Here is a 16,962-nt window from a genome sequence, read left to right as displayed (position 1 = left end):
CATAAAAATAGCCATAATGAACCCTAATATTTTATTTATCTACTCTTTTTGAAAAAACAGACTATTCCTACAAATATCATATAGCTTCACTCATATGTGGAATTTAAGATACAAAACATGAACATAAGGGAAGGGAAGCAAAAATAAGATAAAAACAGGGAAGGGAACAAACCATAAGAGACTCTTAAATAGAACAAACTGAGGGTTGCTGGAGGGGTTTTGGATGGGGGGGATGGGCTAATTGGGCAAGGGGCATTAAGGAGGGCACTTCTTGTGATGAGCACTGAATGTTATATGTATACAGGTGATGAATCACTGGATTCTACTCCTGAAAATGTTATTGCACTATATGTTAACTAACGTGGATGTAAACTTTTTAAAATTAATAAGTTGAAAAGAAAAAAATCAAAATAGACGATTCCTGGTTGTTGGTCATCCTGAATTAGGAGGATAAACTGGAGACCAAGGGCAAATATTTTGTTCTGGATTTTGAATACTTCTCATCATCATCCTGAATCTTGACCCTGCTAAATGTAAAAACTGACTTCCAAGGTTGATTTTCTTTTGACCTCACACAAAAAACGTTGGTTTCAAATGCCCCTCCTTAACCATATAGACATTCCAAGTTCACACCATCATGGAAGCTCAAGGGTTCTGGTTGCTTAAAGCAGTCTCCAGAGTGTGGGGCACATACTCCTAGAGGAAAACAAGACAATCCATTGAAAAATGTTAGGAGGGGCACCTGGGTGGCCCAGTCAGTTAACTCTCTGACTGGGTCTCAGCTCAGGTCTTGATCTCAGAGTCTTGAGTTCAAGCCCCACATTGGGCTCTGTGCTGGGCATGAAGCCTACTTAAAGAAAAAAAAAATGTTAGGGAAAAAAATGCTAGAACGTGTGCTTTGTTTTATATTAGTCCTTTAAATTTTCATTTTTTGTGCATGTTTCATAATCCATAATACCATAATTGTACTTTTATATGCAATATAAACAAATACACATATTTGGAGAGTATATGCTTAAGTAACTTCTCAAATAGGAGTGTTACTATAGTCAACTTGCAATTATTTTATTTTAAGATTCTTTCTAGACTTTAAGTCCCAATGATCAAACATTATTTAAGCACTTTAAGTGGGCTTAATGTATGATGCAAAAGAACATTGTAGACAGATCTAGTTTTTTGTAAGTGCTTCAGAAAAGCATTAGAAATCAGCGCTTTTTTTAAGTCCAAGATGAAATTATATTGTCTAAACTATTCCATAGTTATTGTCTGAAAATGTTATTTGTAACCACATCCCACTTATGTTTTTCCAGACGTTCCTAAAGGAACGCTTTGACAGTGAAGAAATCAAGCCTGATTTATGGATGTCCTTAGAAGGTGGAAGTACTTGCACTGAGTGTGGCATTCTTGCTGAGGACACTGCGCTCTATTTTGGGGGATCCACTGTGAGACAAGCTATTACTCAAGATTTGGATCTCAGAGGGGCAAAGTAAGTCATTTTTTGTTATTTTTATAACAGCATAGCAAATTGGCCCCAAAATGAGGAACACACTTATGGAAGAAGTTATTACCCAGGACTTGAGTAGACTCTTTGTTCTAATTAACCATTCTGATGGATAATATGTGCTTGCATTCAGATTCCTGCAATACTGGGGGCGCATCGGTAGTGAGAACAACATGACCTCCTGCCATCGGCCCATCTGCCGGAAGGAAGGCGTGCTGTTGGACTACTCTACCGATGGAGGCACGTTTCAGGGGTGAAAGCCACACCTTGGAGCAGATTCCCAAATTACATCCAATGCCCCTCAGAACAGTTTCTGCAAAGCTTTGCTGACTTTGCAGTGAAAATAGTGAAAGTCACAAAGAGAAAGCTACAGATCTTAGTCACATTACACTTTCATACATGTGACTTGTGTGTTACACAAAACCTACCCATAAGGGTGTAAGAGAGAAGTCACATTAAAAATTTAAAAACAAAAATAGACAAAAATAATAAATTTTTTTAAAAAGCTCCAAACTTTATGAATAAAGAAAAACTTCTGTGTGTAACTGAAGCTTAATTATAAATGATACAATTAAGAAATAAATTTTATATGGTTTTCTAAGTAAGATCACTTTTAAAAACATTTTAAAGCATTTTTAAAAGCTTTTGTGTGAACAAGCATGTAATAAATCTACAAAAAACCTACCGTGAAAGATGACAGTCTGAATTCATGAGGCTGTCAGAGGATATTTTAATAAAATTCTGTTTCATTATTTTGAAATAGCTGAAACCAGACCAAAAATAACATGAAGTCCTTAGAAAATCAGTTTTAGCAGATAGGTATCATTTTTATAACTAGCAGAGAGATAGATGGCCTTAAAGTATTTTAGTGTATTCAAAGGTGTTTCCTTAAGTAATTTAAACATCCCACCTACAATCTTATCAATTGATAAGAGGAAAACTTATTAGTCCACAAAATAAAAATTGCCCAGAATTAAAATAGCTATGTTAAAATTTTAAATTACTAGGTGTTCCTGTCCAGAAACATGCAAAACATGGATGTAGCTCATTATTTATGAAAAATAACGCACATAGCAATGTACAAAAAAATTTTAAGAGCAGAAAATACATAATTTTTACTTCAGCGTGTTTCTTTTTGGCCAGATATTTCTAAATACCCTTCCCCTCATCCACAGCGTCATTTGGAAACAGTGGTAAACGCTTATCTTAAAGTCAGTGAAATCAATTCTCATTTCCTGGTTGAAGATTTCTTTGGGAAGCTTATGGTAGCTGCAGTATACTGTCACTTTGTGGAGGTTTTCCCAGATATGTTACTATGTTGGTGTATTTGTTACTGTAGGAATAACTTGGACTTTGCTCCACGAGATGGATTACCAGAAATACATTTCTGTTAGACACGACTACATACTTCTTCCCGAGGACGCCCTTACCAACACAACTCGACTTCGCTGGTGGCAGCCTTTTGTGATCAGCAATGGCCTTGTAGTCTCTGGAGTGGAGCGTGCACAGTGGGCACTAGACAACATACTGATTGGCGGAGCAGAAATCAATCCCAGTCAACTGGTCGACACGTTTGATGATGGTAAGAAACCAGACATTTGAAAGTCTTTTTTGTGAGCCTTTTGTCTGCTGTGTCTTTAGATGAGTTACTCCATAAAAAGCATTCAGAAGAGTACCTAGAACATATTCACTGCTCAACAAATGTTAGCTAGTATTTTACCCAGTGGCTTATGAATCTTCAAGATTATCTGTTTGTTGAAATGTCAACTGATGATTTAAAAACTTCTGTTAAAGACAAAATATCTAGCTCTGAATATAATTTGAAATTTCAATATCCAAAATAATTCTAGTTTCTTTAGGAATTTCTGTACCACAGAGATGCACATTGCCTTGTTTTAAAAGTGTACCAAAAATTTTGTAATGGTGCAAGTCAGGCTAGCAATTACATTTTTTTAAGTTGGGTAATCATTATGCTGGCATTTAATAATATTTTCTAAATTTGATTAAATATCTTGGATTTATACATTATATCAATTAAATAAAAATCAATCTTAAAGGGTAAGCAAAAAGGCAGAGCACAGACATTTCAGTAACTTGACAATAAACCGATCCGTTCAAGAGAGTAACATGCCATATTGCTTCCAATTTACCTTAACAGAAGGCACTTCCCATGAAGAAAACTGGAGTTTTTACCCTAATGCAGTAAGGACAGCAGGATTCTGTGGCAACCCATCCTTCCACCTCTACTGGCCGAATAAAAAGAAGGACAAAACTCACAATGCTCTCTCCTCCAGAGAACTCATTATACAGCCAGGATATATGATGCAGTTTAAAGTAAGGGGAAGTGGCTCTTCAGAACAGAATATGGCATTACATATTTGGGGATGGAGGGCGGGAAGAATGCTTAGTTGTACAACTACAAGGAAATGATTGATTGTATTCATTAAAAGAGCCTTTATCTTATGAGTAAAAGAAGTGATTTTTAGCACAGGCCTTTATCAGATAGGATTATTTGAGCATCAATAAAATCAATTAGTATATTGGGACATAGCAAGAAATGTAACTGTATTATATTTCATATATGGAATCTTGAGTTGTTCCCAAGATCTTGGAAATGAAAAGCTCATATAGGTGCCTCTGCCTGTTTCTCTCTCTCTCTCTCTCTCTCCTTCTCCCTCTTCCCACTCTCCCCACAGTTTCTGTACCTCTTCTCTCTTACTCTACACTGATTTCATATATCAAGCCACTTTGCTTCTTTATCTACCCTTTTCCATCATGTCTTTCTATTTTCTTTTTGTCTCTGACTTCCAAACACAAACATGTACTGTAGCCCAGCTGGAATGCCCCAAATCCTTAGATGTAAAAAGGACTCTCAAATCTTTTACATTGCATATTTTACTCATAAAGAAGTGTAGAAGGGAAGTCATAGAAGATAATTAATAGCCAGATAATCAGAGAGAAAGATAAAGCAGTATCGATTAATGTCTTTCTCATTACCAAACACATTTAAAAAAATAGTAAAAAGGGTATTACAGGGGCACCAAGGTGGTTCAGTTGGTTAAGCATCCGACTTTGGCCCAGGTCATAATCTCATGGTTCACAGGTTCAAGCCCCGCATAAGCTATTTGCTGTCAGCACGGAGCCTGCTTCAGATCCTCTGTCCCCCATCTCTCTGCCCCTCCCCCACTCATGTGCACTTTCTCCCTCAAAAATAAATATTTTTTTAAAAAGGGTATTGCAGAAATACACTTTGTTACTAGATCATTTTAAAGACAAACATTGGTTGCTTATTTAAAACATTTATTTAAATGTTTTAAAAAGATATCCTTATTAAAAAGATGCCCTGCAATGATGGTTAATAGTAAGAGTCCTTTCTAGCAGAAATAAAAATGTATTCAGAGCCGGTAGGAGAGAGAAATGGGGAGTTATTGTTTAATGAGTGTAGAGCTTCAGGTTTACAATATTTAGAAGTTCAGATCTGTTGCAAAAAGAGGGGCATAGAGATATTCACTGTGTTCCTCAGTTTTATGTTGAACTTTCCTTCAGAGACTGAAGGGTGAGGCAGTCTCCCCAAATGCTACCACTCCCTTAGGACTATCCCTACCTTAGTGGCATGAAGGATGCTCAAATTTAAGTTGTACAACAGGTTGGTTTGATACATATGTATAGTACATATACTACACATACATACAAACATCAAATACATACATACATCAAATAAACATGTTGATATATATACATATATATACTATATGTATTTTATATATATGTAGTAATATGATTGCCATTATAGTGATAGTTAGCGCCTCTGTCATGTCGTCATTTCTTTCTTGTGGTTGGAACAATTCACATCTTCCACTTCTGATGAATTCTTTTCTAATCCACTTAATCAAATATAATCTCTCCTTCCTCTGAAGCACCACAGCATTTTAGTTGTATCTTTTATGATTTCTATTTCCATTATTGGAATATGCTTCTTATTTTCTCTCTCAGGCCAGGGCTGTTTTATACATGAGTGTACGGCCTGAAATTTTTAGCACTAGCCTTCCCCAGTATCAGCACTAAAAAAAAGGACATGTTGATTAAGTAGATGATTAGGACTTAAATTTAAATCACCAAGGTTTTATAGCATGTATGCATTATTAATGACTCAAACATTTAATTGCATATAATATGGAAAGCTTTAATTCATATGGAAATGTAAAAACCACAAGAATGAATATTAAGTAGTCAGAAATTGTTATTTTTAATTATAAATAGAAATTCACTAGTAGTATCAGGAAGTTAGAGTATCAGTGAAAATGTTTTGAACCAGTGATACTTTGAGTTTCTTTCCATTAATTCTCCAAATGTTACTTTACTTTTGGCCAAATTATCTTTCCCAAATTTATGATTAATATGTTATTATATTAAGTAAATAGAAATAGTACTTTTGTTTATTTGTTTGTTTTACTACTTAGCCATGGATATCATTCTGTTTGCAGCCAGCTCTGATTGGTATGGAATGCCTTTTTCTTTTGGAGAGGCGTCTGACTCTCAGTCTTACCAGAACTGCCAACTTGGCAGGTAGAAAACTTGGAAAACAATAGCATAATCCAGAAATATTAAAATTAGATAGATAGATACATAGATGATAGATAGATAGATAGATAGATAGATAGATAGATAGATAGATGATAGATAGATAGATAGGAAGAAATGGGTCTGGTCATTTCTTGTACAGAATCTTTTATGTCTTTGAGAAAACATTTTTCTCAAAGGTTAAGAGATTGCTCTTTTTGTTATTGAAGTATAATTGACATACAATGTTATATTTGTTTCAGGTGTACAACCTAACTGATATGACATTCTATACGTTACTCCGTGCTCACCACAGAGTACTCATTATCTGTCACCTTAAAATGTTATTACAGTATTTTCACCTATTTCATCCATTCCTTCCACCCCTCTAGCAATCACCAGTTTGTTCTCTGTATTTATGAGTTTATTTCTATTTATTCATTTGTTTTGTTTTTTAGATTACACAAATAAGTGAACTCATATGGTTATTGTCTTTCTGTGTCTGACCTCCTTCACTTAGCATAATACCCACTAGGTCCACCATGTTTTAACAAATGGCAAGATCTTATTCATTTTTATGGCTGAGTAATATCCCATTGTGTATATACCCCCTGTCTTTATCCATTCATCTATTTATGGATACTTGGGTTGCTTCTATATCTTGGCTATCATAAATAATGCTGCAATAAACATAGGGGTGCATATATCTTTTTGAGTTAATATTTTCATTTTCTTTGGTAAATTCTTACCAGTGGAATTACTGGATCATTGGTATTCCAATTTTTTATTTTTTTCGGGAACCTCCATATTGTTTTCCAGAGTGGCTGTACCGATTTACATTCTCACCAACTGTGCATAAGGGTTGCTTTTTCTCTACATCCTCACCAACACTTGCTATTTCTTATCTTTTTGATACTAGCTCTTCTGACTTCTGTGATATGATATCTGTCTCATTATGGTTTTATCTGTATTTCCCTAATGATTAGCAAATTTGAGCATCTTTTCATGTGTCTCTTGGCCATCATGTGTCTGTTCAGGTCCTCTGCCCATTTTTTAATCTTTTTTTTTTTTTTTTTTTTTTTTTGCTTTTGAGTTGCATAAGTTCTTTATATGTCTTGGGTGTTAACCCCTTTATCAGATATCATTTGCAAATATTTTCTCCCATTTAGTAGATTGCCTTTTTGTTATATTGATGATTTCCTTGATTGTGAAAAAGCTTTTTATTTTAGTGTAGTCTCAATAATGTATTTATTTTTACTTTTTCCCTTGCCTGAGGATATATATCCATAAATATGTCCTTAAGGCTGATGTCCAAGAGATTACTGCTTATGTCTTCTTTTAATGGTTCAGTCTCACATTTAGGTCTTTAATCCATTTGAATTTATTTTTTTGTATATGGTATAAGAAAGTGGTCCAGTTTCATTATTTGCATTTAGCTGTCCAGTTTTCCCAGCATCATTTGTTGAAGAGACTGTTTTTCCCCATTGTGTATTCTTGTCTCCTTTGTCATAGATTAATTAACCATATTAAGTGTGGGTTTATTTCTGGGTTCTCTGTACTAGTCCACTGATCTTTGTGTCTATTTCTATGCCAGTACCGTACTGTTCTGATTACTGCAGCTTTGTAGTATATTTTGAAATCTGGAATTGTGATACCTCCAGCTTTGTGTTTCTTTCTCAAGAGTGCTTTGGTATTGGGGTGTTTGGTAATTCCATACAAATTTTAGGATTTTTTTTGTTCTAGTTCTGTGAAAAAATGCTATTGGTATTTTGATACAGATTACATTCAATTTATAGATTGCTTTGAGTAGTATGAACATTTTTAACAATGCTAATTCTTCTAGCCCATGAGCATGGTACATCTTTCCATTTGTTTACTTTATCTTCAGTTTCTTCCATCAGCGTCTTATAGTTTTAAGAGTATAGGTTTTTCACCTCCTTTATTAAATTTATTCCTAGGTATTGTTTTTTGTTGGTATAATTGTAAAGGGAATTGTCTCCCTCATTTCTCTTTCTGCTACTTTGCTATTAGTGTATAGAAATGCAACATATGGCTGCATATTAAATTTATACGCTGCAACTTTACTGAATTCATTTATCAGTTCTAATAGTTTTTCGGTGGAGTCTAGGGTTTTCTATTCATACTATCATGTCATCTGCAAAGAGTGACAGCTTTACTTTTCCTTCCCAATTTGGATGCCTTTTATTTTTTGTTCTTGTATGATTGCTACAGCTAGAACCTCCAATACTATGTTGAATAAGTGGTGAGAGAGGACATGCTTGTCTTGTTCCCAATCTTAGATGAAAAGCTCTCAGTTTTTCACCATTAAGTATGATGTTAGCTGTGAGTTTTTCACATATGGCCTTCATTATGTTGAGGTATGTTCCCTTTAAACCCACTTTGTTGAGAGTTTTTATCATGAACGGATGTTTAATTTTGTCAGATGCTTTTTCTGCCTCTATTGAGATGATCATATGGTTCTATCATTTCTCTTGTTGATACTATGTATCACATTGATTTGCAAATATTGAATTATCCTTGCATTTCTGGAACAAATTCACTTGATCATGTTGAATGATTCTTTTAGTGTATTCCTGAATTCAGTTTGCTAATATTTTGTTGAGGATTTCTGCATCTATGTTCATCCTGGCTGGCTCAGTCAGTGGAGCGTACAACTCTTGATCTCAGGGTTTTGAGTTCGAGCGCCACATTGAGTGTAGCTTTCTTTTTCTGAATGGCCTTGTAGAATAAATTTGGAATCCTCTTTTATTTTTTGGAATAGTTTGAGAAGAATAGGTATTAATTCTTTAAATATTTGGTATAATTCACCTATAAAGCCATTTCGGGGGATTTTTGTTTGTTGGGAGTTTTTTGATTACTGATTCAATTTTGTTACTAGTAATCAGTCTGTTCAAATTTCATCTTTCTTCCTGATTCAGTTTTGGAAGACTGTATGTTTCTAGGAATTTATTCATTTCTTCCAGGTTGTCCAATTTGTTGGCATCTAATTTTTCGTAGTATTATAATCTTTGTATTTCTGTGCTGTCGCTTGTTATTTCTCCCTTTTCATTTCTGATTTTATTTATTTGAGTCCTCTGTCTTTTTTCTTGATGACACTAACTGAAGGTTTATAGATTTTATTTATCTTTTCAAGCAACTAGCTCTTGGTTAGAAATAGTACTTTTTGGGCACCTGGGTGGCTCAGTCATTAAGCTTCTGACTTCGGCTCAGGTCATGATCTCACAGTTGGTGACTTTGAGCCCCACTTCGGATGAGCTTGAGCCCAGCTTTGGCTAAACGTGAGCCCCACCTCTCTCTTTCTCTCTCTCTCTCTCTCTCTCTCTCTCTCTCCCCCCCCCCCTTCCTCTCCCTCTCCCTCTTCCTCTCTCTCTTACTCCCCCTCCTAGGATTCTCTCTGCCCCTACTCACTTTCTCCCTCTCTCTCTGTAAAAGAAAGAAAAAAAAAAGAAGAAAGAAGTAGTACTTTTTTAAACCTTAATTCCCGGGGCGCCTGGGTGGCTCAGTCGGTTGAGCGTCCGACTTCAGCTCAGGTCATGATCTCGTGGTCCGTGGGTTCGAGCCCCATGTCGGGCTCTGTGCTGACAGCTCAGAGCCTGGAGCCTGTTTCGGATTCTGTGTCTCCCTCTTTCTCTGACCCTCCCCTGTTCATGCTCTCTCTCTCTCTGTCTCAAAAATAAATAAAACGTTAAAAAGAAAAATTTAAACCTTAATTCTCATCTTCACACAGAGTTGCATGTTTTTAACAGAACTCAAAAAATTGTATTGCTGGTGTTCAGTCAGGCTGCTCTGAATATTTGTTGATTATTTATTAGAGTTACAATCTAGAGAGAGAGAATTTCTAATTAATGGTAGGTGCTTAATCTTCCCTGTACATATTTGTTGTTTATGCTTGTTTTAGATTGTGGTGGGTTGTGAAGCTACTTCTTGTGGCGATCTTCATTCTGTGATGTTGGAGTACACTAAGGATGCAAGGTTTGTGAAATACTTTTTTACATTCCTCCAAACTTGAATACCACTTCAAATGGTTGTGTATTTTTAAAGCAACTATCTACAGAGAAGCAACCTTTTATATTAAAAGTATGGTTCATGGGTGCACCCGGGTGGCTCAGTCAGTTAAGCATCCGACTTCAGCTCAGGTCGTGGGCTCATGACTTGTGGGTTCAATCCCTGTGCTACTAGCACAGAGCCTATTTCTGAACCTCTGTCTCCCTCTCTCTGCTCCTCTCCCACTTGGACTCTCTCTCTCTCTCTCTCTCTCAAAAAATAAGTGAACATTTTTTTAAAAGGAAGAAATAATTACATTTCAAAAAAGTATACTTTATGTTTATTTCCCATCTATGAATTTTATTTATATAAAATTTCATGTGTGTCTTATTTTCAAATTTTTCCTTCAAACCAAGAAAAACTGTTTTTCATACTAGGTTGGCTGCAAGCCAACAAACTTTTTTTATTTTAAAATAAGTAAGATAATACATTTGTCCTCAAGTAGAATTCTCTTTTATTCATGTTGCTCATTTTTAACCCACCTTAATGAGAATTTGAGTCAATAAAAGATCCAGAATCATGTGTCTTAAAGCATAGTGAAAGTCTGACACTGTGCAATTACCTTATTAGGGTGTTGATAACCCTGTCTCACACCATCACTCTTGAAAATGAATTATGCAGGGTTAAGTTTGAGTAGACAGAGGATTTTGTCAGTCAACTCCAGGTATATTTCCAGTAATATACCAGAAGCCACTAGAATGCAGCACGATGCACGCTATTATTTTATTCTATTATCTGTGAATATATTCTTGTGCTTGTAAAGAATTAGAATATATATTATATGAAATTATTTTTAATTTGCCTTTTCATTGTCTATATAAATATATACAGGAAGTACAGAACTTACATTAAAAATATCTCAATCTAAAGGCATCTGATTTGTTCAGTCGGTTAAGTGTCCGACTCTTGATTTTGGCTCAGGTCGTGATCTCACAGTTGGTGGGTTCAAGCCCCTCGTTGGGCTCTGTACTAACAATATGCTTGAGATTCTCTGTCTCCATCTCTGTTTGCCCCTCCCCACTCATCTGCTCGCGCTCTCGCTTTCTCTCTCTCAAAATAAATGAATAAACTTAAAAAAAAAAAAACCTAAATTTAACCCAGCCCCAAAGTGTTACATTGACATTAGATAGGTCATACATTTCTCTTCCGAGTTGTCTAATGCAGCCTCTGTGGTCTCTTCAGGTCTGATTCCTGGCAGCTGGTGCAGAGCCAGTGCCTTCCTTCCTCTTCCAACAGCATTGGCTGCTCCCCCTTCCAGTTCCATGAAGCCACCATCTACAATGCTGTCAACAGCTCAAGCTGGAAGAGAGTCACCATTCAGCTGCCTGACCATGTCTCCTCCAGGTAAGTTGCATCCTAAGGTAAACTTTGTGGAATTATCTGGCAGTGTAATTATCTATAGAGCTCATGCAGCGGCCTGAAAACAACTGAGGCCAGAGATCTCGTTACAGCTCTAGTAACCTCTCCCTCCTTTCACCAACCTATGTCCCAAAATGGCAGTTGCATGCCCCAAGAAGAACTAGGAAGAGATAGGATCTTTTTTGTAAATGGTACAGATCTCAAATTTTCTTTTGATGAAATAGCACAGCACATGCCAAACTCAGTCACAGGCCCCAAATCACAGACACTCACACAAAGATGTGGAGTTGGCACCATATCTTCGCCAGTGTTCTGTGATGCCAAGAGGCTGCACTGTTCATCCCATATACAGATACTGTCTGGGGTGTGCAGGGCTGGTCGGGCTACACAAAGCCACAGGATAAACATAACAGAGTGCCATCTTCCTAGAACAGTATTCATTTTACTCAAAGATCTGGAATGCAATATACCTCTCTAGGAAAAATGGACACAAATTTGTTAGGCAATAGAATAGGAAATTCACATAACACTTTCAGGGAAGGTACAAGCTCCCACAATGGCACTCTGGGGTATATTCACAGAGGATTACAAGTTCATTCACCTCTACTTGGGTGCTTCAAGGAGAAGTCTGGGGAAGTCCTTTTCTCAGAAGTAGTCCCAGGGCTGGAGGCTGCACACTGCTAGGGAGAATAACAGCCGACTGAATCCCTTCTGCTCTCTGTGGGACTTTCAGTGCAACACAGTTCCGCTGGATCCAGAAGGGGGAAGAAGCTGAGAAGCAGAGCTGGGCGATTGACCACGTGTACATCGGAGAGGCTTGCCCCAAGCTCTGCAGTGGGCATGGGTACTGCACCACGGGTGCCGTCTGCATCTGCGATGAAAGCTTCCAAGGTCTGCATCCCAGCCTGTCATTTTTAACACGGGAGATGGTGAGGTTCTCCTCATCTCAGCATGTACCCAGAGGTCACTAGGAAATTGGTGAAAATGCCAGCCTGAGAGATTTGGGATGGGTGATACACTCTTTGATCACAGATATACTGATCTTTGGAACGAAGTATCAAGGATAATTTTCTGCTATGTTCCTTGAAATATTTTTTTTACATTTATTTATTTTTGAGAGACAGAGCATGAGTGGGCAGAGAGAGAGGGAGACACAGAATCCAAAGCAGGTTTCAGGCTCTGAGCTGTCAGCACAGAGCGCAATGCAGGGCTCGAACTCATGAACCACGAGATCATGACCTGAGCTGAAGTCGGACGCTTAGCCGACTGAGCCACCCAGGTGCCTTGCTCCTTGAAGTATTTTTTTTAATGCAGAATTCTATAGCACCTCACATTCACCATCCTCCATATAACTCCCTGCCCCAACCACCACCCCCAACACCTTATTTCCACTTCTGAGCCTCTCTCCTTCCTGGCCTAGCTGCCCATCCCTGGATACTTTGCCAATACTCTTTCTTTCTCAGTCTCTCCAACAGCAGCTGTCATAGTCCTCCCAAGATGTAGCTGATGAGTCAAGGTATTCTCTTTTCCAGATCACTCTGTCACACACACACACACACACACACACACACACACACACACACACACAAAACCCATGACTCAAAAAAATACATTTTTATTGCTCGAGCTTCTAAAACCTGAGTTTACAGTTTGGGACAGAGTATCTACTCAACCGCTAACATCTTAGGAAATTGCCCTCTTGGCCTCATAGAAGGCATACAGCCTTCTTTCCTCTGATGCAATGTTTCCAACAGGTTTCTACTGTTACAAAGTTTACATAATTACCATTATATTCTCAGAGCCTACTGCTTGGCCTATAGCAACACTCAATAAATCTTTTTTGAATGAATTCTTACATTGCCTTACATTTTACTGTTTACACAATGTCCACCAATTTATTCAGCAAAATCATTTAGTACTTATAAGATCCCCATAAGTCAGCTATGTTTATATCATTATTCCCACTTTATAGGTAAAGAAACTGAGACTCAGAGAACTTAAGTGACTTGCCTAAGGTGACACAGCTAGTCAGTATCAGAAAGAAGACCATTACTCAGGTTGTTCTTTCCAGTCTCATAACTGAGAGATTTAGCCAACAAGGAGCAGAATTATCCATCTTCCCCAAGGGTACAATGTAAAAATCCACAGATCCGACTTCTGGAGTAGAATATATTTAGAGTTCTTGGTTGATTCTATTTCCTTGCCTCCAAATGAAATGAGTATGATTTATGTAGACTGCTGCACATCTCTCACGTTAGAAATTATTTCACGGTAATCTTTTTCCTCTATTCTCATTACCAGCTCATTCCTCTATTCTCTGAGACCAGCTGGATCTGCCCATGCATTAGCTGGAGAATTTGAACTTTAGGCAAATGAACAAATCAGATGTCTCACAAGCAGTCCTAGATGTCTGGAATTTGCCTGCTCCCCTGATCCAGTAGAGCTATGACCTTTTAATTTGGAACTATTGCAGATGTTTAGGAAAGTTGTGCTGTTCAAATCAAGGGCAAATGCAAGCACACGCACATTTGCTAATGTACTGTCTCAAATGCCGGTATTTCAGCATAGTGGTCTCATACTTGCAGTCTACTCGCTATTCATTTATTTATCTCATCTTGTTATTGCATATCGTATATGTGCTTGTGTGAGATGCTGGAATCCAACAATGAATAAAATGCAGACTCTGCTCTCAAGAATCAAGTATAGAGCTAGAAGAAGAACAAGAATATGACTTATCCTATTTTCTGCTCCAGAGTTATACTAGGGAGAAAGAAATTAGGTTGGCCTCTCATGCCAGGGTGAGAACTCCCTAGCAAGACCCATCATTGGTAAACACACAGGCGCGGCCAGATGCTGTTGGTATTTAAACAATAGATTTACGTGAACAATAAGTATATAAGCACCTACATAATTAAGTAAACATTGACTCAGAGGTAATGGGATTTTTTTTCAAGAACACAAGCCAATAATTGATAAAAAAAAAAAAAAGAGAGAGAGAGAGAAACATTTATTTCGAGGAGTCTATATCTTCTTGGTATTTTGTCATTCTTACAGGAGCAAGAATGGATGAAACCTGAAACTGAATACTTGATCTTTAATGATTCTGCTTTCCATAGCTGATGTTTGCAATTATTCCCTTCCCTCTAGGTGATGATTGCTCTGTTTTCAGTCATGATCTTCCCAGTTATATTAAAGATAATTTCGAGTCAGCAAGAGTCACTGAGGCAAACTGGGAGACCATTCAAGGTGGAGGGATAGGAAGTGGCTGTGGGCAGCTGGCACCCTATGCCCATGGAGACTCACTGTATTTTAATGGCTGTCAGATAAGGCAAGCTGCCACCAAGCCTCTGGACCTCACTCGAGCAAGGTAACAAAACTCCTGTGTTCTGCTTCAGATATAGAATTGGTCACAAGACTGGCTACTTTCCACTGCCTGTTAGATTGAATGATGAACTTCATGGCACAGGTGTCACAAAGTGTTGGAAGCCAAAATGTCATTTGAATTTGGGATGAGGAAGCATTATGTGTTTCTACAACTCAGAATTCTGCTTTGCTTAAATTTATTGCAGAATTACCTTGTCTTTCTTCGCATGCACTGGCCGAGTGGTGATAACATAGGCATAAGCCAGAAGAAATGGCCAAATATAAAAAATTGATAAGTATATCAAATCAACATGTCGTATACCTTAAACCCACACAATGTTTGACGTCAATTATGTCTCAATAAAACTGAAAAAATAACTAAAAAATGTTAAATTGGCTGAAGACAATCTACATAGATAATTTAATGTGGACTGTTTGCAAGTATGTAAATATAAATGTGTGTGCAAAGTAGATTTTGTAGTCAGGCAAACACATACCTGTAGTTAGCTTATGTAGGTTACAATAAATAGAAGTGGAGGCCCAATGGATGGATTATGGGGACTTTAAACGTTCACATCCTCCAAGAGCTGCTTATTAATGCAAAATAGAGTGCTCAGACACTGTGCAAATCAACCAGGAAAGTGACAGAGAAAAAGAGACCCCAGGAAGGTTGGATTTCCTTCTCCACCTGGCCTCCACAGCTGTGCCACTTCCGCCAGTACAAACATGGCTTTTTGTCTGTGCAATTCAAAAAACAAAACAAAAAAGAAGATTCCAAGACTTTATGAAGATTGCAAAGTATTAGACTAGAGTATTCACAGAATGCTGGAAAGCGTTCATTAGCTACAAATATATTGGAAAACTGGGTGTTTGGTTATTAACCAAATGTAGATGTTTACTTAAGACTTTTCACTTTGGAAAACATTAGTAATGTATTTTCAGAGGCAGAAAGGTAAGTTTAGGTTCTTTCACTGTGATCAACAATGAAAATGTAATTATTTTGGTAATCATGGAGATACCAAAATTTTGTTCACCCATCCCATTCTTTCCTACCAAAAAGATGTACTTAATCTGGGGACAACCTGATATTTCCTTGACCCCATCTACAGCTACAACTAGCTGCTTAATTAACAATTGCACACCATGTTGTACAAGCAAGTTTAATTCATGCCATTTATAAGTTTTGAGCCCACTGCTTTATTTCACCAGCTCCCCTAAGTGGGACTACTGTATTAATTGCTAGGACTCTGATTAGATATAGATTAGATATTAAACATAGATTTCCTGTGTTTAAAAACTGTATCTTCTAAGGGTAGGGATGCCTGTGAACTTGAAACAGAATAGCAGACATGGTCCTGAGCCGTGGACCATGTCTAACTCAGTTTTCCCTCCACTCTGATCTCCAGACATCTGTCCTAAAATAGACATGATGATTTATCCTTGCGCAGATGCTATTCAGCTTGGAGCTATTTGTAAAAAAAAAAAAAAAAAGTATAAATATTGTGGTTTTAGTCCTTGTCCTCTCTGTGTCCTCATGCCTACTTGGCCCCTATTACCTTTCAAAGAATAGAAGATATTTTAGGTGACACAGAGCTTTGAAAGTCAAAATTGTTTTCTTGGCGTAGAACACCAGCCTTCTAAGATTATCTCTCATATGTATGATGTAAAAGATAATATAAATAAATTTTATTGCTAATAATATTCAGTCATAAGACTGGATGCTTCTCTTTCTACTCTGTGACCTCAGAAATTATGGACTTTAGGATCAAGAAAGGTAAAAGAAAAAAAAATTAGAAAGTATAAAACTTTGAATACCACCTGACGCTTGTTTCCCTGTGTTTTCAGCAAAATCATGTTTGTTTTGCAAATTGGGAGCACGTCACAGACAGACAGCTGCAACAGTGACCTGAGTGGCCCCCACGCCGTGGACAAGGCCGTGCTGCTGCAGTACAGTGTCAACAATGGGGTCACCTGGCACGTCATCGCACAGCACCAGCCCAAGGACTTCACACAGGCTCAGCGAGTGTCTTACAATGTCCCCCTGTAAGTGGCCTGAGTGGAAAGGCATGGTCTCATGCGTGATCCCTGAGAATCATGGGGTCTGAGCTGGAAGT

At 37.5% G+C, this 16,962-nt stretch overlaps 1 protein-coding gene across 3 annotated transcripts in view; it reads left to right on the top strand.

The window, feature by feature from the left end:
- The window catches only part of RELN (reelin), a 579,194-nt gene that overhangs the window by 550,472 nt on the left and 11,760 nt on the right, over nucleotides 1–16,962 (top strand). For all 3 annotated transcript variants that reach the window (XM_053218590.1, XM_027071727.2, XM_027071724.2), the window contains 9 exons: nucleotides 1,311–1,486; nucleotides 1,635–1,741; nucleotides 2,841–3,083; nucleotides 3,660–3,835; nucleotides 9,981–10,054; nucleotides 11,309–11,470; nucleotides 12,219–12,376; nucleotides 14,633–14,852; nucleotides 16,694–16,891. In XM_053218590.1, the coding sequence (XP_053074565.1) occupies nucleotides 1,311–1,486; nucleotides 1,635–1,741; nucleotides 2,841–3,083; nucleotides 3,660–3,835; nucleotides 9,981–10,054; nucleotides 11,309–11,470; nucleotides 12,219–12,376; nucleotides 14,633–14,852; nucleotides 16,694–16,891 (1,514 nt within the window). The remainder of the gene's footprint in view (nucleotides 1–1,310; nucleotides 1,487–1,634; nucleotides 1,742–2,840; nucleotides 3,084–3,659; nucleotides 3,836–9,980; nucleotides 10,055–11,308; nucleotides 11,471–12,218; nucleotides 12,377–14,632; nucleotides 14,853–16,693; nucleotides 16,892–16,962) is intronic.

The sequence above is a fragment of the Acinonyx jubatus genome, chromosome A2 (assembly GCF_027475565.1).
Source record: "Acinonyx jubatus isolate Ajub_Pintada_27869175 chromosome A2, VMU_Ajub_asm_v1.0, whole genome shotgun sequence".
NCBI lineage: Eukaryota > Metazoa > Chordata > Mammalia > Carnivora > Felidae > Acinonyx > Acinonyx jubatus.
This window is presented reverse-complemented; position numbering and strand designations above follow the sequence as displayed.